The following is a 24,797-nucleotide window of genomic DNA, read 5'->3' as shown; positions in this document are numbered from 1 at the left end:
TTAAAGGTGCATGCATATCCAGCAGGATGGCCAGAGGCTTTAATATAGCAAGGATAAGTGGTTGCGCAAATGTTCGGACGAAGGTTTCCGAGCACGTTTCCCGGCACATTTTCTACCCTCTCAGACGTTTTTCCTGTGTTCTTGAAAAATAAGAATGTGAAATCGGTTTAAATGTTTAACTCGTATGTGCCATGTCTTCTTATTAAAAAGTTCATATAAACACACTGTTTGGGCAAAGTACGGGAGACACAAACCCAAGCTTGATTCCGCAGATAAATGTTAAAATGAAACGATCCAGTGGTAACGAGTATAGTAATCGACATATACTATATTGTTCGAAGCCTCTTGGCTTTAGAGTGAAGCTGAAAAGATTGGGTTGGGTCAAATCTGAGACATTAAAAGCGGTACTCTTGTTCTCCTTATACTCTCCTTATTCAGCGGCCCGAATAGTTTGTCCTCTACTTCCTCTACAGATAGAGTTCACAAATCTGATACAGATGGATAGTTAACTTAATCCAGAATGCCAGCAACCTGCGGATGATCGTGGGTTTCCCCAGGGCTCTGCCCGGTTTCCTTCCACCGTAATGCTAGCCGCCGTCGTGTAAGTGAAATATTCTTGAGTACGGCGTAAAACACCAATCAAATAAATAAATAATTAAATAATCCAGGATGACCAACGATAAACATCGCAACATCATAAGCCACAAAATGTTGCTGCAAAGTGACTGTGAAAGAACGAAGCGGGAGGTGAATACATGCCAGAACTGCCCAAATTCGTCAAAAGTAACCAGCTTTTAAGAATGTAAACGATTTATGGTCCAATGTTGGGTACTCCACGACGCCAGGTATTGCTGAGGTAGCATTTCGCTGGATATGCGAGGTCTTGTAGTCGACAACTTGCCTGTATGCAAAGCTATGTGAATATTAAGGAATACACACTTCCACTTCGCCCAATGAATATCTGTACTCGTTTGCCAAGGCATTTGCTCGCATGGAACGTTCATTACGTCACACTTTACTAGTATCATAAAACCAGGTGTTTTTCAACAGAGCATCGGATCGATAGATTTGAGTGGTCTGTCGTGGAGAGAGTATGTACTTGCTCGGCTTGGTGCTCAGCATAAGGTGTTGTCATGCACTGGTTGTCCCGGAGCTCCGGAGGCATGGAGTCTTTGCAAGACGTACCTCAGGTAACTGGTGAAATATCAGGGGCTTGCAGTGACGTTGTAGTGATGATTTTAGGAAGCAATATGAGTGAACTTGATTCTCTAAATATACCGTGTGGCACTTTGATAACGCAAAGTATATCTATGCATGGATCTATGCTTCGAAACAGACATTCGTATACCAGTCATCAACCAATAAGGACGTTCCAGGTCAATAATCGCAAGGCCAATTCCCAAAACGACGTATAACACAAATCACCAAAGAACTAAGAAAATATACAGAAATACGAAAATAGGACGGAATCATGCAAAGAGAAACAGTCAGCAGTTTTCAATGATGTTGGAAAGATGCAAGGTATGTTCTAGGTGAAATCAGCATTCAAATTGTGTACCATGCAAAAATATAAGTTGTCAATAACAAAATATTTATTTTGGCGATCTATTTCAACACGATGAATATACATCCACTAGGGTTATGTGGAATTAGTAATGAAGCAGAGCGACAGAGATTCTGGACGCTCTGTCCATATTTTACTTACAAGAGAATTATTCTCATTGTAAAACGTAAGAAACTTGGAGTGAAGGCGTTTAAAGACCAGTGTAATATTTCAGAGTGATAAGACGTATGCCGGTCGATTTTGTTGGGCTTGGATGTCACCTGTGTTCAAAGAGAGGCCATCACACGCAAATGCTTTGCACAAAGAATGGAAAATTAAGATGAATGCAAAGCGCAAGCAAATCCAGTAGTTGAACGCACTAGAAGCAATGCACACAAAGAAAGTGTTACTCGCTTCTGGACTGTCAGGTTTATCCCAAAGTGGCAAAGAACAAGCCTTAAGTATGGTGCTAGCGGAACATCACATTGTGATATCACCAGAACGTTTCGTGTCCACCCATTCAGTAACGTAAAAGACTCGTCACCTTACGTTATTAGTGATCATTTTTATTGTGGCCATTTTTAAGTTTTTTTATTGGCGCACTGTGTAACCTCCTGAATTAGGCATTCTTGATAAACTTTAAAATGTGGTGAGACTTTTGGATTGCCGAACTCTACTAGTTACGGCCTATATGTGGCAAGTTCGAACAAGGAATGCAGCAAAATGCTTGAGCGCTGAATGCACAGTATCTACACATAAATGACCATTAGCCATTAAACATCAGTTTCTCTGCAACAAGAACGTCATCTTACTGCAATTTACAGTAATATACCCATTTCGCAGGAGTCCCACTTTAATCTCAATCTGATTTCCTTCTGCACTAAACACCTTAGAACTAGATTCAGTTATTCAATCCAAATCCCTTTTGCGTTTCCAAATTGTGCCAGTATAGATCGGCATTGGTCGGCATCGGCTGCAAGAAATGGCCAATGTGATATAGCCAAAACAAGACCAAGAGAGGCAAATTCCTAATGTTTGGACATGTTTGAAACTTCATGGGAGTGCCATGTACACACAAACGGCCTGGAGGAATGGGTTGATGGGAAAGAAGGGTCTGAACAACTGACCCCTGACAGTAGGATATATCTCATTTGTTTATGAATGAATCTCTTGAACTTTTCCATCTCGAATTATGAATATTCTCAAGACACACGCAATTACCGGCCTGAGACACTTGACTATACGTACGTGTCAATTTATATATGCAGCACGTGGTCAAAGATAAGAAAATAACAAGTAATAATACGCCGTATTGTATGAAAGTGAAGGCTGGATTTGTTGCCACAGGAAGATGCCGAAGATAAAGAATTTGTAAAGAATCCGTAAGTAGTTCAAACAGCGGGACCTCAACTGGATCTTTACAACATGCGGGGAGTTGGTACGTACCAGATGTTCAGACTGTTTTGTCACTGTTTGTGTAATATGATTTGATTTGATTGATGTTTTACGCCGTACCCACGAATATCTTACCTATACGACGGCGGTCAGCTTTATAGTGGGAGAAAACCTGGCAGAGCCCGGGGAAACCCACGACCATCCACAGGTTGCTGGAAGACCTTCCCACGTACGGTCGGAGAGGAAGGCAGCGTGAGCTGGACTTGAACTCATAACGACCGCATTGGTAAGAGCCTTCTGGGTCATTGTGGGGTGCTGGCATGCTAGCCAACTCGGTCACGATTGAGTGATATGACCTCGTCCATTAAATGAAATGCATGATACAGAGACAGGCACTTAAATTAACTGAATGTCAAACTTTCAGGCAAATACACAACTCTTGCGTAGTTTATTTGAGTCGAAAGCTGTTAATATTCTCCTTCAGCGCAAAAGCTATTTACATTACACACGAATGTTAACTCAACCCATACATCGTTTAATTGCGATGTTGATCCAGTCCATTTTGTTTTAATGAGTGAGTGAGTGCTTGAGTATAACGTCGTGCTTAACAATTTTTCAGTCATATGACGACGAAGGAATGCTTAGAGTGCATGTAATGCGCCTCCTTGATGGGGGAAGGATTTCTATCGCTCTTTTCGTGCTACTTCAACTTACCGAAGGCAAGTAAATTGCAAATCAGGATTATAACCTTTTATAAATACCTCCCCATTCTCGAATAGGCCTAAGTATATATTAGTATCCAGCTATGAAGCTGGTGTAACAGGCAACCGTTTCAAATAAATGTGTTCAGTTCTATGATCATCTAAACTATAATGCGGGAGGGGGAGTTGCAGGCCTAACGACTTAAGTTAGATCATTAAGTGAGAGCGTTGGTTTGGCATCAATGGTGGAACACGACGCTGGAATTTAATGTCATTTTGGCGGCATTTCAGCCATATGCTGACGAGCATCAACAGGGGAACATATGACACGGGGGAACATATGACACTGGAATTTAACGTCATTTTGGCAGCATTTCAGCCATATGCTGACGAGCATCAACAGGAGAACATATGACACGGGGGAACACATGACACTGGAATTTAACGTCATTATGTTGGCAACATTTAGCCATATAATGACGAGCATCAACAGTGAGGATGTGACAATGTAATTTGACGTCATTTTGGCAGCATTTCAGCCATATGATGACGAGCATCAACAGGAGAACATATGACACGGGGGAACACATGACACTGGAATTTAACGTCATTATGTTGGCAACATTTTAGCCATATAATGACGAGCATCAACAGTGAGGATGTGACAATGTAATTTGACGTCATTTTGGCGGCATTTGAGTCATATGATGACGAGCATCAACAGGGGAACATATGACACGGGGGAACACATGACACTGGAATTTAACGTCATTATGTTGGCAACATTTTAGCCATATAATGACGAGCATCAACAGTGAGGATGTGACAATGTAATTTTGACGTCATTTTGGCAGTATTTCAGCCATATAATGACGAGCATCAACCGAGGAACATGTGACACTGGAATTTAACGCCCTATTGGCAGTATTTTAACCATGTGATGGCGAGCATCAACGGGTTCTCGGGGAAAACCCACAGGCATCCTCAGGTTGCTGGAAGACCTTCCCACGTACGACCGGGGAGAAAGCCAGCATAAGCTGGACCTGAACGCACAGCGATCGCGTTGGTGAAAGTCTCCTTGGCCATGGTCATGAGGCCCCGTGTGACAATATGTGTAGATGGGCCAGAGGCTCCTTTTGTCGATTTTCTCCCATAGTAAGATGCCCCCAGTGGTCTTTGGCAAAGAGTTAGGGTAAGGGGAGAAAACTCTGCGACGGCAAAGGGGATCCATCGATTTTAACCAGCAGAAACAGCAGGCTAACGCTGTTAGTTTGAACGCATTGAGCCCCACCATTGATTTCCAGTTTCCTCATTAAGTAAGCGCCCGGTGGATATTGCATTGTCTGATATAAAACCTTTTTTTATCCAGTAGAATGATGCAACTCACATCGTACACTCACTTTAAATTAGTTTTTACTATATCTGTCTTTCAGTAACAGCAATTATGCAGTCTGTGACAACTAGATGTACATATAGGCCTGTGGGTTTAATGGATAAGGGCTGGATGGTGCAAAAAAAAAAGAAACAAAAAAAACAAACAAACAAACAAACAAACAAACAAACAAAAAAAAAGACGGCTAGCATGCTTTATGTTAAGAACATACTGAGTGAATCAAATATGTTAAATTCATCCAAAATTCACCGTGGCCTAAATTATAAAAAATTTATGAATCTAATTTTTGTCAGAATAAAATGAAGATAAGACGATATTCACTTTAGATCATCAGTCCTTACGAGGTCATAGGATACATCATGTTAGCTAGAGAATCCGGAAACAAGATGTTGACTCACTCGTACACCACGTACATATAACTGAAAGGGAAACCAGGTTCGTGGGGCGTAAACGGAAAAAGCTAAATTCTTGAGTTATAGTAATAGCTAACACCTGATTAGTTAAAATTTATAACATGGTCGCGCATACCATTTTATCAGTGTGCGTACTTTGTGCTGTAATATGTAGATCATGCAAGATCACAAAAATAAAGAGGTATATTTTTTTAGATTTAATGTAAAATACTTCATCAATGCACATTTCAAAGAGGTTTGCCGGATACCATGCGAAGGGCGATGATTTTGCACGACAAAATACTTAATTTAGTACAGTTTCGAACACCGATCACATATACAACACAGAAATGTAGAATATAGATACAAGTAGCGATGCCAAGGTTCCGGCGATAAATGACTTATTTGCATTCTTCGTTTTGTCCCTGTCCAACTGTACTTGGCCTTCAGGGGCATTAGTCTACTTTGGCGAATATGGACAGCTTTAGTATGTAGGCCGTTAATGTATGTTTGCTTGGGGTTTTGCTTCCTGCTTAACTTGACGAGGAATTTGGGATTCTACTATTCACCCAATGCGCAACACATCAATGTATCTTATATACTGGTAATCTGGGGGCCTCCGTGGCTCAGTCGGTTAGCGCGCTAGCGCAGCGTAATGACCCAGTAGCCTCTCACCAATGGGGTCGCTGTGAGTTCAAGTCCAGCTCATGCTGGCTTCCTCTCCGGCCGGCTCAGCCCGGTTTCCACCCACCATAATGCTGGCCGCCGTCGTATGAGTGAAATATTCTTGAGTACGGCGTAAAACACTAATCAAATAAATAAATAAATACTGGTAATCCTTACATCAAGCAAGATTGGATAATTTGTTCTCGTCCAAATATTTTAATTTTCATCTTTACATATTTCATCACAATTTTATTGGCCCGCATTCAATTAAATTGAATATTGACAAAATTCATTCCCAACATACTTTCTGCGCCTTATCTTGAACTGGTCATATTTTAAATTTCAGTGGATTTTGGAGAAGAATATGTTACATATATGTAAGTACAACCTAATCCTATATGGCTGCCAAGGCTCTTGACACAGATAAATCCGTTTTGTCCCCTTCGCCTCAGAATCTAACTCACATATCTTTTAAAAATTAGAACAGGCCGCTTTGTATTCTAAATTTTGGAAAATACTGGGCAGCATTTGTGATGTAGTTAGCAAACCACGTGATCTAGAACGAGTGGAGTCGTGGGTTTCTTCCCACCACAATGCTGGCCGCCGTCGTCTAGGTGAAATATTCTTGAGTATGGCGTAAAACACCAATCAAATAAATAAATAAATAAAAACAACTGGTTGTTTCAAATGATTTTTTACTGGCAGAACCACCTGATGAAAAACGTTACAAACTTCTGCTTGCGACCGCACAATGCGACACAAAGCGATGAGTATACAGCATTGGCTACATAACCTAACAATTTGTGATCTTCATTGAACGTGAGAACAGTTTCTTAATTCAAAAAACATGTCCGTTCTCAGATTGCAGCCTTAAGCAATGAAGTGTTAATAAACACAACGAGAAAAAAACGCACATTTTTTTTGTTTCGTTAATCTCTGCCTCGCAGACGAAATATAGGCTTAAATAAAAACGTATACAACGAGAATTGTCAAATAGATCTATATCTAAAATGTACAAACAGCCAATAAACCGCCCAATACGGCGCATAAACAGATACTTTGCATTGTCACGTGCTTTTGTGGCATTGTCGTGTGTTTTAATGTCTGAAATACCACTAACAATAATAGGTGACGGTTTACAACAAACCCGCATTTACTCAACATATAGTGTTTAGCTGGCGTCATTTGATTAAAAAAATACACACTCAAACAGAAACACCAAAAATTAAAGACATATCCTTAAAAATGTATCCATAATACAGAAAATAAGGCCAATGACTCGGCCCAAAATCTTCCTAATAACTGTGTAGCTTATGACTAGCGACAGGCAAAAACCTATCAAAAGTCTTTTTGTCCATTCAGTCCTCAGTTTCTCTCCAGAAATATCAATCTTTCATATTAGTACGCACATAAGTGTCTAAGGTATACACATTTCTTACTGATAATTCCTTAATCACCAACATTAGCAAACTGGCACTCAAAAGACACACTGTATATCCCATTAACACAGTATGTGAATCCGCACCTCTCACTCCCTCGGTCTGAACCTAAATCATAGTCCTCTTTCAAACTACTTATCGAGATCATGCAAACGTTCCGAATACAGCAAATGTAAAACGTACTAATAACCAGGTTAATCTATTGTAATATTTATTTGATTTATTTATTTGATTGGTATTTTACGCCGTACTCAAGAATATTTCACTTATACCACGGCGGCCAGCATTATGGTGGGAGGAAACCCATGGCCATCCACAGGATGCTGACAGACCTTCCCACTTACGGCCGGAGATCTATTGTAATAAGCGAAGCCAATATCACAAGACTTTGCACAGGTATATAGGTCGTTCTGGAAACGATCGACAAAGACAATATAATAGAAAAGTCATGTATCAAACAGAATAGGGTCAATAAATAGCGGACTCGTAGCGGACTGCACTACCATTAACAGGCCGTGCTCCGGATAGACCCGAACACATCTCCTGTGACATGATTGGTCAGGCTCTCGGGACGCACGAATCCTTTTCCATCACACACTGCGCAGTCCACATCCTCCCGGCGTCTGCCCACACAGTAGAACCACAAGGATTGCAGCAACGGCCGAGTTGAGCCAGTATCTCCCTGTGGTCCGATAAGGGACAGTAAAACGACGAAAAAAGTGAGAGCAAACAATATTGAAAACCCTATCGTCGCAAATATGAAAATACCAAACTGTGTGAAAAACAGGATTTGTGCAAACATCATGAACAATCCGGAACCCATTGTTGTAACGGCGCCACACAATACGGATAGACCCAGCTCGTGCAGTGCGTGCTGAACTCTTCTCTGTCGATCAGTGAAAGGGGCGTGGCTATAGGCCACACCCAGATGGACCACGTAGTCGATGGCTAGCCCTACCACCAGGGTCATGTTCATTGCTTCGAGCACCTGAGAATAGATACAAATTACCGTTTGCAATGCTGCATACAAGCCTTAAGTTATTTTACAACGACACATTTCTGCGCCTTCAAGCAAAGAAAAAATTCTGATGCTTTTGGGATAGTCTATAAATAAAACCTGAGGTTTACACAAAAAGATAAATGTATAGAAATGATTGATTTAATTTGTACATTGACGAGTCCTTCAGACAACACTACACACCATGAGTTCTGTTCAAGTAAGAGAGTTACATTTTACAATTACATCTGGAACACTACTGTCGAGTTAAACCACAAGGCCAGGGGCACATTAGCCTGTGATCGGGTTGGCCAAACTTTTAGCTTCGCTTCAATATTTACCACTCTGAATCACTGAATTCAGAATAGACGTTTCACTTGTGCTGTCTAAAAGCTGTGTGCCAAATAAAAGTCTTCGTTTAGTGCTGGAGTAATCAACTGATTATCCACCTGTTCTGTATATGAACAATACACAGCGCATAGCCATAAATCATGCATGCGGCTACGGTGCTAGGTTCAGTTCGTCTGATTTTCCTCGAATTACTGAAACACTACTAATTTTGGGAGCATCTGATCTGCTCCTTTTAGCCAAATATATCTGTAATGGTAACAGGAATACATAGTTTCTCTTTCCTCACATGGTCAGTCCAGCTAATGGACGTCTTATGCATATTTTCACTTGTCGGGAAAAAAAAGATGACAGAGAATAATTATTTTCCTTTCCGCTCTACTTTAATATTGGTCTTAAAATTAGAAGAATTACGGTGATTAAGAGTATTTTCTTTTCTCACAAGAATTGAAATAAGCAATTTATGTTCATTACTAAAAGATTAATTAACGCTAAACTCCCACAGATGGTGGACATCAGCCTAGTTTTAATCTGAATGCACCCGACTCAAGCATACCATGGCACAGGAGTCAAATACCTAGAGTTCAGACTTGTATTCAGTAAGCTAAACCCAGAAGAATGAAACAGATCTCATATATGAGGTTAAATAAAAAATGACCACTATCGAAAACAGGGACAACAATTTTTACAGGCTCTTTAAAATATTACCTGGAGAAGCATTAAATATGATCTCACACTCTAGCTTTGCCTTATCTTTGCTGTTCAGCAGTTAACTTAGAAATAAGAAAAGTAAGAAAAATAACGGAAAAGTAAGGAAAGTAACTCACCCCAAGCTTCCAGCCTGCTAGAGGAATGCAACCAATCACACACACCGTTATTCCGGCGATGGCCAGGGTTGCCATGGATCCCACAATGAAATTGCCGGAACTCACGACTAGCACGAGCCAAGCGACGGTGACCCCGGCGATGACGCTGATGCCTCCCTGCTCCACCAGGGCCTCCTGGATGTGAAACCAGTGCCAAGTGAGAGGTGTGGTCTGAAAGGCCCCGCGAAGGGACGGTGGCATCTGGCTCACCTGTAATCCAGGACAGGTCTTGGGGTTAATTCATACAATATACGTTTAACATGCGCTAACATAAAGGCAATACAATAGAAACCTCTTCCACTTATCCTGGATGTGAAACCAGTGCCAAGTGAGAGGTGTGGTCTGAAAGGCCCCGCGAAGGGACGGTGGCATCTGGCTCACCTGTAATCCAGGACAGGTCTTGGGGTTAATTCATACAATATACGTTTAACATGCGCTAACATAAAGGCAATACAATAGAAACCTCTTCCACTTATCAGTTTTACGCAAAACATAAATATTTATTTATTTGATTGGAGTTTTACGCTGTACTCAAGAATATTTCACGACCGACATCACTGTCGGAGAAAATCCGAAGGCTGCTGCGTACCTTTCCACGGGTGATGGGAGAGGATAAATCTCAAGTGTAGCGTTAGATCAAAAACCGACAATACTCAGTGCTTACCCTTAATTTCAACAAAATATCCTTCGTATAAATTACATTACACTGTAGGCCTAATTGTTAATTACAACAACTACGTTGTTCCCTACGTAAACAAATAGGAAATGAATACTAATGAATAACTCAGCGACTAAAAATTTAATCTAAACATTTTTCAACTCGTAGAAACCATCTTTGAGTTTTAATTTCGGGTAAAGTTCCAAATAAAAGTACGCTACGTTGTATTCTACGAGTTGTGGTACCTCATGAATAATCAGTTTCTCCCAGCGATTATATATGTCCAGGCCTTCCCGGTAGTAGGTGGCGCCAGCAGTCAAAGAGAGGTTGACGGCCACAGCGGCGTACTTCAATCGGGTGCCGTAGAGAACTCCTGCGGAAAAGCAGAGAACGAGGGTCTTTGGAGATCAAGTATTAACCAAAGAGAGAGTCAAGAAGGGATGATATCATTGTAAATAAGAACATCTTTATATAGGGATGAGATCAGTTCTCTTAATAACGTATCCGAGAAGAAATGTTCATCAGATGACGTGATCAGTAAATCCGGTAAATGGTAACTATCAGGGGATCTCGAGGAAAGCGCCTGTACAAGCCGACGCAAAACAGTGAGTCATTTAACAGAACTATGAACGACCGTTTTATATAGTTTGAGATTTAGCACCGTGATGAGGCACACAACGCGAAGTCACTCTGTAGGCTTAAATCACCAAAGTTTTGTACAAGGCACATATCCAATATAGAGACCTTATTAAAAACTTTTCTCCCTCATAATTTTCCCAGCCACTGCTTTCGACTGAAAATACACGTGGGCCTCTTTTCTCACTTGTGCCGACATTATGCAAGCCATGTTGACATCTAATGATCACCTCTACTTACAGGCCAGTCAGTCTCCGGTTTTACCAGCATGTACAGTTGTGCTCCCGTTATATAACTCGGTTATAATAACTACAGAGGAACATGGTCTACTAAAACATTAAGATGCAAATAATGCTGTCATTATTGGAAAACAAGTGGATGACATAATTGTAGGCCAATTACAAACCTGTTTGACCTTTGACATTGTGTGAATCACGTGGGTCGAAAGCCTCACCAATCCACCGGCTAAACTTCTGAGTTTCAAACGTTGGGAATCCGCTAAATCGGTTGGATATCCAATAAGAATAAGCCGTCTATAACACAAATGACCATACAAAAGGTATCAAAATATAAAAAAAACATATCAAGGCAGTCCCCACATCAAAAACACCTTTCCCTCCCGGAAGTAAGATCGATATTATTTGGCCGTTATCTACTGCGTTAAACTCACAAAGGAATATTAAGTTATTTTAAACACAACCGTGTTAGCCAACCTTAATTAACTTTCTTTAACCTTGTGAATGATCGTCTATCAAAGATTCTAAGGGACCACAATTTCCCATAAGAAGGAGGCAAATTTAGGCTACTGTCCTTTTGTAGGGCATTAAATGTAAAAAAACACTTCAGACTGGTCCATTGCGAGAGAAAATATATTCAAAAGGAACGCCGTTAAGTGCATGTCATCAATCACGCGAACCCTCCCCCCCCCCCCTTTCCTCCTGCCCTTCCCCAGTTCTATTTGCTCAAGGCTGTCTCCATAGATTCATTTACCAGACCTTTTCGGCATGAATGTGTAAGCCTTCCCTGGCAATCCGCCGCCTTTATATGCTATTTTAGCCTAGATCAGTATCTATGCTGTATGAGTGGTTTGGTACATACACTGAACAATATAACAAACGACTTTATTTCTCTCGCAAAAAGAGTAAATCAGCAACGACAGTGCAGGACACAAGTGACCGACAAGGTCGCGTATTTAGTAAAGCAGACATTACAAGAGGTTAAATCCATTTAGTTCCATAACGATTGTGTGATCAATATCTTGTCTTTGGCAGTTCTATTGTGTACGCTGGCAGATAGTTGAAACACACCGTTCCAGGTCTATGGAATAACTGGAGAGGAAGAGCGATACTCCAGGCAGAAATGTAAGATATGAGACCAGCTATATAACGTATTACCTTAAACAATGGTTTTAGTCAGCAGTAACAGCATATTTAATCTTTGTCCTACGCTTATTCATATGAAAATTGTGGATTACACAAACCTAGCAGCAGTTTAGAAGGCGTGTCACATGAAAGATATAACACAGCCGCGCTCATGTTGAGTATCATAATTATAACACACTTCCTCTTAAACTTAGTCCCTTGTACAAGAACTTGGCGCTTTACAGTCAGCATATGTTTACAGCTTCATCCATGGAAGTGCATTAAACAATCGGAGAATCCTTACACCAGCTTTGTCCACAACCCAAGGAATAGTAACCCAACACATTATTTCCAGAGCTAAAAAAAAAAGCTTTCTTCTAGTAAGGATTCCTCTATATTCATAGAAGACTCGTCAGGTTCGTCAACTGTACCTGCTGACACAGGTATCGGGTATGGGTTCTGAGTCAGAGTGGTATAACACAAGTCGTGTTCAGGAATCTCACCTCAAAATACCGATAAAACGTCCGATGGAAGCTTTTCTGGCTGAAGAGTTTCCGGTTAGCTCGGAGAAACCGCCTCATCTTCAGTTCTGTTGTTGGCAACTGAAGATCAATGTCACCGTAAATTTTTGTACCATTGGGCAGAATGCTGTCCTCTTCCACCTATAAAATAAGCCGGATATCATGTTAGTCCTTCTTGTGTGATCAAAGCAAGACATAAAATTTAGCTCAACATAACATAAATGATGTCGTATAAAAGAGATTGATGTACCTTCAGACAATCATGGTGATCGAAACCATTAAATTCATCCAATTCTGCCCACAATTTTTGGACCCTTATCATGCGTTATTGTAGTAAACCATAGCTCGTAGGCTTGTGCATAGCATACAAATCAGAACGTAACTCACCTTAAAAAAGTCATTCATGCTCGTGAGGAAACATTTCACTTCTGGTTGGTTTGTGGTAAGATCTCGCCTTATTCGGTAATAGTCTGTGTCTTCAGTTGAGAAACTCGATAATTTGTTACAAAAATTCTGAAAAATGGGCACATTAAGACAGGCATGAAATAGAGTGCCGGTGGATGTTCATTCGTGGCATCTCTGTTCACGGCATATTGTTAGATTATTTACTGTAGAGTTAAGTTAAAATAAGTTTATCTCGCCATGAAGTTCAATGAATTCTTACACGTGGTCTCCTTGAGCTGAATATTAACCTCACAGAACCAACCATTCACATATTTTACCGCTTTTATCAGCCAACTAATAGCCTATATAATGTCAGATGAAGCGACCCCAGGCCTGTACCAGGCGGAATGAATAATTAAGCCAATCTAAGAGATATGGAATGTAATATAATGAAAATTGAAGCATCGAGCATTAGTCCAGGACAAAACAGCCATCAAATATGCATGGGGACTGAAAACCAGACAAGGAGCTTCCCATGTGGGTGTGGATATTAGGATACAAGTCTGAACATTTTTGCATGAGAAACGTGTCAACCCGGCACGATGTAGTCCCCTGAAATAATATGTCGTATAACCGGTAAACCTTTGTTGATCATCCCGCATATGGACTGTATGCACGGTGCAGTAAATAAACGTGCAGTGGTCAGCGTTAACTAATCGTGAATTAATTCAGAACTAATTCGGTCGCCAGTTTAAACCATGCTTCTCGTTCGAATATATGTCATTATGTTTGGAAAGCTACTAAGTATACCAGACGTGATGTGACGGTTTTTCAATGGGCTCAACAGGTTGTTTCCTATCGCAGAGCTTACCGACATCGCAAAAGTGAAACAATTTGTGCATATATTTAATAAAATTGCTTTTATAACCCATTTCAGGGTTTTGCTACTCTACAAAAATTTTGACAACTATAGACTATTCTTTAAAGAAATTTGTTTGGGTAACCTGCCACTTTTGGGTAATCCTTTCTTTTAGGAAAGATACTCCCAACAAGCATATGTTTAATGATGGCCCTAACAATGGTAGAACAGTTGTCACTGCGGACTTGCCATTCTGACATCTGTATACCAGGAAGTATGAGCCTTTCTTAAAACTACTTCCGAATGTTAGCAAAATCGATGTACTGGTAAGCTGATACATTCGTGGATTCCGTTGTGTCAGAGTGTCAGACATAAAGCAAAAAATGTCTTGATCAGACGGTAATCAACCGCTAATTAACTTCACTATGGATCGATGAAAGGTCGACTCACCATCAGGGCATCTTGAGCAGGCGGTGGGTTCAGGTCAAAGCTGTCGTCCCATACAGTAGAACCAACACAGTCTGCAAAGCGGCGAGGGTGACAGGAGGATCGGTTCTGCGGCTTCAGACCCCACACGATGAACACTTTGGTGATGTCGTCCTGGCCGCTGGGCTGGAATGAATTTAGGGTTCTGTCGTCAAACCTCTCAAAATGGTGGGTGGGTTTCATGACCCTGGGTCTCCGATCATCTGGGGTTAGGGTAGTGGAGAAGTAGATGAACACGGCGATAAGAGCTGTGAACACAACCAATGTTGTCCCTCTAACGACATTGTTCATCAAAAATCTGAAATATGGGCCAGACAAAAACCGCATAATTCGAGCGTTAATACTTCTGTCCTCTTTAAGAGAGTCTTTTTGCTTGCCACTGGTCATTGCCTCAGTGTCAGGTAGGCCCGGGTACATGTCCGCTTCAGCCGTTGAACATTGGTATCCACATAGGGGTTCGCTCTCCCAATTTAGATGCCACATGGCGAGGACCGTAGGGAAGAACAAAATAACAGAGAGATAGTTCATCAATACGGTGATCCCCGAGAAGGTTCCGAATGAGGAAATGGCCAGGATTGGAGAGAAGGAATTGATGAAGAAAGCTGCGGCTGTGGTGAAAGACGTGACAAACATCGTTCTAGCAGCTCGCCTGTAGCATTCCGACAGACGGTGAGCCACGCTTGGGAATGGTTCCTTGCACAGTGACTTCCAGGTGTCGCAGAAAATAAAAACATCGTCAGCGGCAATACCGAGAATAATGAACATGGACAAGACGTGGAAGATTCCCAGGTACTTAAAGTCAAGAACAACATTGTACACCAGGTTACCACCAATAAAACTGAACACAGTACTCATCATACCCCAGGACGTTAGCCATATTGAGCGTGTCTGGAACCACATAAAGAGAAAGATGAAAACAAAACTACCGCCAATAAACAAAAGGTCATAGAACAGCTGAAGATTCACTTCATGCCAAAACACGGCGAGATTCATGTACAAAAACCTCATGCCGTTATATCCAGACATAGATATGTCTTTCCATCGAGCTGCCCAACGGTCGATTAAATAGTTTTCTACTTTCTCATACTGTTTCTTACTGTCGTCCCTTGTGGAGTTAAATCCTGATAACGGATAACCATAGTATAAAACCAGTCGGGTGATTTCAGATTCCACGACCCTGTTCTGCAAGTCAATCCGACTGTTTTTGCCCAAGAACACTTGCAACACGCGCTTTGTATACGGATTACTATAAGCAGCTGATAACACCTCTGGGATTCGATCGAATTCAGTATCGTTAAACACCGGGTGTAGAGAAGCATACGTTCCGTCGAAAAATCGTATGATTGACAAAGGACGCTCGCAAATGTTTCTATGGTTTAAAAGGCAAAAGTTTGATTGGTAATTCTCGTCTTTATAAAATTCGTCTTCTAGAGAACGTATTGCTTTCATGTTTTCCTTGGTGAAGATATTGCCCCCTTCCTGCTCGAAGATGATGTAAGTGTTCAGAGTTTCGTACTTAATGGACCGCTCTGTAACGTGACGCCCTGCTCTCGTCCGGAAATACAAATCATGGCTCCGGTCCCGATTCAACCAAGCTTCTTGTTTGAGGAAGACTTCTTTCTTTCGCAGGTCCAATGGAATGGAGTTGAAGTTGGTGGGGAGTATGTCATACCCGACAACATAGAGCAGAGCAGAGACGAAGGCAATCAGCAGATGACCGGTCAGAGCAAGCCCTAAAATCAAACAGATTAGGGACATATGCTGTTGATAAGCTTGTAACAATGCGTCCCATAAGACGCGACTATGGCAAAGTGACGAATTCACAGCAATCCAGATTAATAGCCCTATTTGGTTCGAAGTAGACCGATACGCTTCAACCTCATTACATTGATATGCATGCCTAGAAGGGTCATTGCATCTTTCTCACATCATGAAACTATTGACTACTTCTCTTTACATATGACTCCTTCCGAATTCCTTACTTCATGTATACTCGTTAAATAATTTGGAGGCCTGTTTTCAACAACAGTCTTGGAAATTGATTTTGTGATTATTTAAATGGAACGTCCATTAAGATTAACGATTTGTTTAAGAATGTCGAATACGACGCATATAGACATGACACTTATAATTTTTCTCGGGGAAGCAATTAATATTTATACGTTAGCTACCGTAATTAAAATTCGGACATTGATCTTGCATGTTCACAATTAGTAATTAAGAATACCAGCTGATAGACTTAACTGACCATCACGTCACGACCTTGCTGGTATACATTATGATAGTATAATCAGAAAAAAAAAAACCTGTGAGAGTCTTGATTGGACTAAAAGTTGGCCTACTTACCAAACGCCAACCTGGGCTTTCTGCAGATAAATTTGCACAACAAGAGAGGTTCCGGAAACGTTTTAGACGCATGATTGGTCAGTTTACAATCATGTGATTGGTCTGCCTGATCACTGAGTGTCTGTGCCTCTTCCATGTAGTGTCGGTTACCAGTGAGGGAGTGAGGGGATGGTAGCTTGGTCCGTTTGAGAACTATGTGATAGGGGGCGTTATGGGAGGTTGGAGACAGGGGAGGGGTCATCGGAGGAGTGAATGGGATTGAGTCTCTGGGACCCACGTCGTCATTTACGTCATCACCTATGTCATAAGCGATATTTCGGTTTTGGTTAAGGTTATCTTCTCCCTGGGGTTGGGTGGGGCGTGTCCGCCGGGGAGACGATGGGGCAGGAGTTACGTCCCCAAGCCCTGCCGGAATAGCCCTCTGCCATACTGCACGTGATGAGTCGTTCGTGTAACTCGATGAAACCGGGATGTTTCCGATGTTTCTCGTTGGAGACGTTTGCTGCTCGGGTCTCGGTTGGTCCCAGCTGATTGGTCGTCTGGTTGGTCGCGTGTCACCATAACAACCCTCTCCAGCAGGTATGGCCTTCATGTCGGAATGACGCCGATGCAAGCCCTAATCAAGGGTGCAACAATGCTGTTTCCACAGCAACCATTTGCCTGTCGATAACGAAGACATGCATTTACTGCGCATTAAAGGATTCCACAATTCAAATGTCCATTTACCATGTAAATTATCAAATATTAAGCATATGGATTGATAACTGACTTAGCCTTTGAGGAAATCCATGGAAGTGTAACAGAGGAGTTAAACATTTTGAAATCCATAAGGTTGGCTGCATTGGTTATATTTGATTTTAAAACGATAGTGTAAAACGATAATTACAAAGGTTCAGCATTTGAGTCGCACTGTACTAACAAATGATGTATTCAGTTACTGGCATCTTGACCTATCGTGGATTTTCTTTAGACGGACAACTCCCTTCTGCCCATAAAGGTACGTAAGCAATGTACATAAATGTACAAACACCAACGTAGTACACCCCAGCATGTTTTCAACTTTTTGTTAATTTCTATAGATTTATTCCATTTGATTTTGTATGTTACGTCTGTTCTTAGAAATGTTTGAAAGTGACCTCAGGTGCAACTGGCTCCCCTCCCTACTTGCCTACCTTAATATTCTTCTCTCAGGAGCTATCTTAACTGTTTACTGCATCGCTGACACTGGCTGGTTTACCTGCTGACTGCAGGGAGATGAGGAAATTTTATCTTTAAAACCACTTTGACAACCTAAAAAGAATACTGCCTGCTAGAGAAATTTAATTTGTCTCACATGCCCTATACCATGAAGGTGGGCCTCGGCATAAATGATGTTTTCGTCATCTGCAACCCCATAGGGAGGTTAATTAATGCTCCAGAATTACATATATGCTTCCTCACATTGTGCCAAATAATGTGCTCGGGCGCCTATTTCCCTGGCATAATCATTACTCAAGCGGAATGCCTAAACAGCCTTCATGCTCCAATCTTCCGTATTCGGGTGCAGTCTACATTTACGTGTTCAGAGGCTGGTCATTTTACTTAAATAAATTATCACTGACACCACAAAAATCCTCTGATATCTAATGGCAGGATTCAGACGCCTAGCAATACAGCAGTTTGCCCACCACGCAGACTACCTCAACTGGGGTAATGCTCGTAGACGGAACGAATGGATAGCCACGAATTGATAATGTAAACCGCAGAGATAAAAATAGCACAGTGGCAGATGGAGTCGCACTCGTACATTGCGGTCGGCCAGGTGTTGACAAGCAACAGACGGTGTGCATGGGGTTAACAAAGAGCCATTACCTGACGCTTTCGCTTCATTCAGTAAAGATTCGTGGTCACGGGAATATCAGTTTAGCTATTACGATCACAACACACCTGTCAGCAATAAATATTTTCGCCTGCATATTCAACCTAAATATATTCTAGTTAAGGATAGAGTCAGCCACCTGACACTTTTGTACAAGGCCTCGGTACCAGAAAACGTGTGCAGGTGTCCACATGTGAGCTAGACAATGGATGCACATTGGCCAACATGTCACTTTCACCGATTGAGGCAAAACGTTACACACTGTTAAGCTCATCAAGGTCACACAGTCTTCAATCCCTGCAGCCAATGTGTATTCATCGTTTCTTCATTTAAAACCAATAACGTCAATAAAATTTGGGGTATTATATACAGTCGCTAGATTGACGAGGCCTGTATGTGTCATGTGTAGCATACACATGTCACTGCATGCATACGCATTTGACTGTAAAACTGCTATATGCAATGATGGCTTGATCGGGAAACAGACCTGGCAGCTTAAAGCTGATGGGAAGCCTATAGACTCGGTTAGAGCTTTATTTCCGTAAACAGAGTTATATACATACCAGTATGTGATGATGAACCACTTGAACAACTCCCGCTATACGTTATATGATCTGGGGTCCATTCATCGGAGCCTGCTGTACACCGCCAGCCTTCTGTCCATAACCCATAGCCAGTCCCCACATTTCTGCTCCAAACTGAACGGCTCAAAATGCTTGCAGATCAAGGAGACCAGACAGTCATTTTCTAATAATCCATAATAACATTTTGGACGACAACGACGCCGCTGCTCAGACCGCGTGTCCAGTCAGACAAGCTGCTCGTGGGTTGCCCCGGCAGCTGCGGAGTGGGGCTGTCTGCCTCTACGCTGCGCAGGCGATCGCTGTGGTATAGGGCTGATGGGATCAACTTCCGCAGGGCTACGCCGACCACAACAAATTCAACAGTCGAGACATATCTTTCACTGGCTATCGATACGCTGTGACAGTGAGCTTAGCCAATGTCGACCGGTTCTGTCTGCAATGATCATTCCCGTGTGGATACAGATGTGACGTGTATCCACCTGGGTATTCACGCAGGCTAATTTCATACAACTACATAGCTATTGTACTACTGACATGCCGAAAAGACCATACATATTCATATATACCAGAATTTTTAGATTCTGCTCTAAAATTTGCGAGTGATTGTGAATCGTCCCCTGGTTAGATAGTTATTGATTGGTGTAACCTCGGTACACCAGTTGGAGAAAGGTAAAAATATTCTTTTAATTTTAACAGAAAGTTTATTGTCAACATAATTCAACATAAAGATTATATTAGACTAACGAATACGGCATAAAACACCAATGAAATAAATAAATATAAGACTAACAGGATATTATATTGAACATGACAGAGTATTATGATATTATAACAGAATACATCTAGCATCACCCAGACAACAGAATTTCTGTTAAAATTAACTGAATCATTTTTGAGTGTAGTCAAAAGTAGCATACGGGTGCGCTAGTCGGAGGGCCTGGACTAAACCACTGGCTTTTTCAAGCAACTCGCGAACTTTACCACGTCTACCGCGGAGATTTTCTGTATATTTATTAATTTAATTTATTTAATTGGGGCTACTATAAATAATGTCTGACTTTTACGAGTGCGATCAGATTTTATGTTTGAAGGAAACCATATAGTGTGTGAACTAAAACCACACACCTTTGTCAAATAATTGACGTATATTCCCACGTGTGCTATTTTCTCCCACATATAGTGAGCGCCATGCGATACTTTGAACTTCATGTAAGGTCACCTAAATTGACGTACGAGTGCCGTGGACCGCTTATTCTATCAATGTATTATTATTCTATTATGTTTCCTCCCACCATAATGCCGGCCGCCATCGCATAAGTGAAATATTCTCGAGTACGGCGTAAAGTACCAATGTAATAAATAAATAAATCATAATAACACTTATTTAATGCGAGATGGCCTTTGTCCTTACTCAACACAAAAGTATATTTCCAAAGAGAGAAAAAAGAAGAGCCACAAAGATTCGAACTCTTCCCCGATATGCAGCATGTTCTCAAAACATACTTCGTTAGTCCAGCGTACTGTTGAGTATGCCTAATATACATAAGTAGAAATACAGATTTTAAACGGGCTTAAATATGACAAAACTGATCATATTATAAAGTTTATGTTTTAAATATGAAGGCAAACGTTAACCAAAACGAAACTTTGACAGCACGCAGAAATACACACAAGAAGGCTTCAGTAAAAATATTTTTCTGGTTAACGTTGATTTTCAGAACGTAAATTAAAAACACTCGTTTGAACGTTTGTGCCTTCTTTGAACGAAAAATTTGTAAAAAAATTTGATCGAGAGTGCAGGTTTGGAGGGTTATCATTAAGCAACAATCTCTTTATGGCATTATAACTTTCATGAGTGCTTCGACCACGTTTTACACTTCTTATTCCGAAATTTACAAAACTATGACGGGATTTTGAAATTTGCACTTTCTCATCGTACCTCTGCGGAGCAGATTCTCAGATTTGCCTTTGAGTGAGTGAGTGCTTGGGGCTTAACGTCGTACTTAACAATTTTTCAGTCATTTAACGACGAAGGAATCCTTAGAGTACATATAATGTGCCTCCTTGTTGCAGGACGAATTTACTCTTTTATCTAGTGCTGCTTCATTGAGACGCCTTACCGAAGGTAAGTAAGGCGCCCCGCCCGAGCCATCATACTGATACGGGTCAACCAGTCGTTGCACTATCCCCTTCATGTTGAACGCCAAGCGAGGAAGTTACAACTTTCTCTTTTTAGGTTTTAGCTGTGACTCAAGATTGACGCTGGATTTAAGGCTCCCGAAGCGGACGCTCTACCAACCATGCTATCGTGGCTGGTCCTTTGCATTTAGGACATATTTCACATGGTAATGTGCATGAACAATGGATGAACACTGAAACAGGAGAGGATCATACAATTGACTCTTACGGATTAATTTGCAAACTTCTCTTACTTCTGTTTGAAATACAGGTATAAACTGATCTCACTTCGATGTAGGCCTATGTATGTATGTATGTATGTATGTATGTATGTATACAAAATTCTAACGTATTTGTCCTATTTTTTAATTTTTTTTTCTTTAGACAGTGTTCAAGATAACTTCACTGGAAAATGATTGTCATATGAAATACGACACGAGACCTCCGTGGCAGAGTATCAGTCGTAAGTGGGAAGGTCTGTCAGCAACCTGCGGATGGTCATGGGTTTCCCCTGGGCTCTCCCCGGTTTCCTCCCACCATAATGATGGCAGGTGTCGTACTGATATAAGAGAAATATTCTTGAGTATGGCGTAAAACACCAATTTAATAAATACATACGACTTAACATTGCTCGGATTTGTTTGATTTGAAACACGACTTAAGTGGGCTCGTGGAAACGAGTGAGAATATCTTACCAAAGGCCGATGGTTTACCGTACAGGCACTTCGGTTGCTCCACCTAAAACTTACCGCCATCGTATAAGGGAAATATTCTTGAGTATGACGTTAACTGTATCGCAGTGCTATGCTAACTTAATAAACCTGGTTTACATATGCACCTGCTATGCACACTGACTAAGAATGACAAGCATGTATGTGCTATATGCACACTCAGTAAACCCGGCCAGTATGAATGGTCTATGCACACTGACTCAGCATGGCTATACAGATTGGCTAAACATGGCTATAGTATGTATATGCTATACACACTGACTCAACATGGCTAGCATGTATGTGTTATATGCATGCTGACTAAACAAGGCTAGCATGTATGTGCTATATGCACGCTGACTCAACATGGCTAGAATGAATGTTCTATGCACACTGACTCAACATGGCTAGCATATATCTGTTATACAGATTGACTAAACATGGCTATAGTATGTATGTGCTATATACACACTGGCTCAACATGACTAGCATGTATGTGTTATGTACGCTGACTAAACATGGCTATCATGTATGTGCTATATACACGCTGACTCAACATAGCTAGTATGAATGTTCTGTGCACACTGACTCAACATGTCTAGCATATATGTGTTAAACAGATTGACTGTGCACACTGAGTAAATCCAGCTAATATACGTGCTATATGCACGCTGACTAAGTGCGAATAGGATGCATCTTCTCTGCACACTGACCAAACATGGCTAGCATATATGTGCTGTGGGTAACAACCCAAGCTCTACAAATCGATATTTTGAAAATCCAAATCCTTGCAAACAAAATGAAGTTAGAACACTTTTCCTAGCTCATAATGTTAAAGTGAATAAGCAGTTTCGACGGCAAGAACCCACTGCCTCGTTGACGTCATAATTATTTAAAAAACATGTGGCATGCTGGGAAATGGGCGGTGTCTTTTAGTTTTGAGGGAAAGTTCGATTCGGTGGCCTAATGTTTAGAGCGTCTGCCTGGAGATCAGGAGATATCAAAGGTTTTAATAATGGTAGTTGTTGCTGTATCGTTTGGCGACCAGCTCTGAGAGGTTAGAGCAAGAAGCACTTGTTGGCCCGTTGTCAGTTTAATGTGTCTCCATGGTGTGTTCGGCATGATACTTCAGTGGCGTCAGCACACTGGCGGCAGGAACTCTCCCTGTCACAAGAAGACACAGTATACGTACACACACCTAAATTGACTTCTCGTCGTCGTACGAAATCTGAAATGTTCAATATATATCATAAACTTTAATAATATTATATCCATATATTTATATTTTGCTGTGGTGGAGAAGCAGAAGCATTTCTTATCTTAGATTAAAACTTCCTGAAGTCTTAGACATTTAACACTTTACAAATGATTAGAAAAATGTTTTAGGTGTTTTCTTCTGCATAGATGGTGGAATATATATATATATATATATATATATATATATATATATATATATATATATATATATATATATATATATATATATGGGTGGTCACGCAGACTTTTGATACGGTATAAGTACTTTATTTTCTCAGCCCTTGCTTTATTAAGTCTTCGAATATTAAGTTTAAAATTAAATCTTACCGTTATAGACTGACCTACACGCAGTATCTAACTCCGATAAAAGATACCAAGTGAGCAATTTTGCTCCGATGCTCTTTCACCGAAATCGGTATAATGTTAGCCTCAATTTTTTGGTAACCTCAATACATTTTTACTACCTTGTACATCATGATTTGTAGTTTAGCGGTGATTTTTTTCCAAAGGAAAGGGTTTTCAGGACTATTACTGAATCTTCGTTCAGCGAAATCTTTTTTCAAATGTAACTGCATTTATTGTAAAGTAAAGAATCTCTGCACGCATGTCCGTCGTTTTTCTCCACAACCGATCATCCGACCGACTTCACACATGCCGGGCATATTACCTGCGGAGGACCCGAGAAAGTCGCCTCGCGCTTGACAACGTCATTGGAATAACTACTTCATAATTAATGAAATTATCAGAATACCTCGGCCTTTGTTGTTCACTTCTAAATGAAACTGCCGAAATGGGCATCTCCAAATATCTATTCTTATAGGCGAATTTCCATCACATCAGGCAACCACAGGCGTCATTTCACAATGACATACATCCATAATTCAATTGCTTAAAATGTAACTATATACATATGTACTTCACAACTTACTACACTTTGCAGGACATGTGGTATGAAGCCGTTGTCATTGGGTTCAGCATGCAGGCCAATGGTTCAAATCCTGGAGCCGCCTTCTTTTGTTCTGCTTTGTCTTGGAAAGTTATCTGGTTGATAATTTGAAGATGTTTTTTCATACAAAATTGTCTTTCCACATTATTCCTACCGTATTATCAATATCAAATAATATATCACACAAATGGCGACTCTCTACAGAGGCAAATAAATGACCACACATGTAAATTATACAGATTTTATTTACAAAGTAAACAAAAAATAAATCTG

At 40.9% G+C, this 24,797-nt stretch overlaps 1 protein-coding gene across 1 annotated transcript; it reads right to left on the bottom strand.

The window, feature by feature from the left end:
• Window positions 1–6,802: 6,802 nt before the first annotated feature.
• On the bottom strand, window positions 6,803–19,548 carry LOC135464875 (protein dispatched-like). The gene is made up of 10 exons (XM_064742447.1): window positions 19,413–19,548; window positions 16,992–17,651; window positions 14,610–16,378; window positions 13,304–13,429; window positions 12,899–13,057; window positions 11,441–11,567; window positions 10,644–10,771; window positions 10,011–10,121; window positions 9,702–9,950; window positions 6,803–8,517 (listed from the first exon to the last, which is right to left on the bottom strand). The coding sequence occupies exons 2-10, from the start codon at window positions 17,581–17,583 to the stop codon at window positions 8,035–8,037; spliced, it is 3,744 nt and encodes a 1,247-aa protein (XP_064598517.1). The 5' UTR covers window positions 17,584–17,651; window positions 19,413–19,548; the 3' UTR covers window positions 6,803–8,034.
• Window positions 19,549–24,797: the final 5,249 nt, after the last annotated feature.

The sequence above is a fragment of the Liolophura sinensis genome, chromosome 1, assembly GCF_032854445.1.
Source record: "Liolophura sinensis isolate JHLJ2023 chromosome 1, CUHK_Ljap_v2, whole genome shotgun sequence".
In the NCBI taxonomy this organism is placed as follows: Eukaryota; Metazoa; Mollusca; class Polyplacophora; order Chitonida; family Chitonidae; genus Liolophura; species Liolophura sinensis.
The sequence above is the reverse complement of the archived record's forward strand: the minus strand, read 5'-3'. Positions and strand labels throughout refer to the sequence as shown.

Excerpts from the sequence above, each read along its gene's own strand:
- LOC135464875 (XM_064742447.1), bottom strand. The coding sequence starts at position 17,583 with ATGAAGGCCATACCTGCTGGAGAGGGTTGTTATGGTGACACGCGACCA. Across the intron at positions 13,430-14,609 it reads CTGCTCAAGATGCCCTGATG|AATTTTTGTAACAAATTATC; the intron begins GTGAGTCGACCT and ends CCCATTTTTCAG. Across the intron at positions 8,518-9,701 it reads TAGCAGGCTGGAAGCTTGGG|GTGCTCGAAGCAATGAACAT; the intron begins GTGAGTTACTTT and ends ATCTATTCTCAG.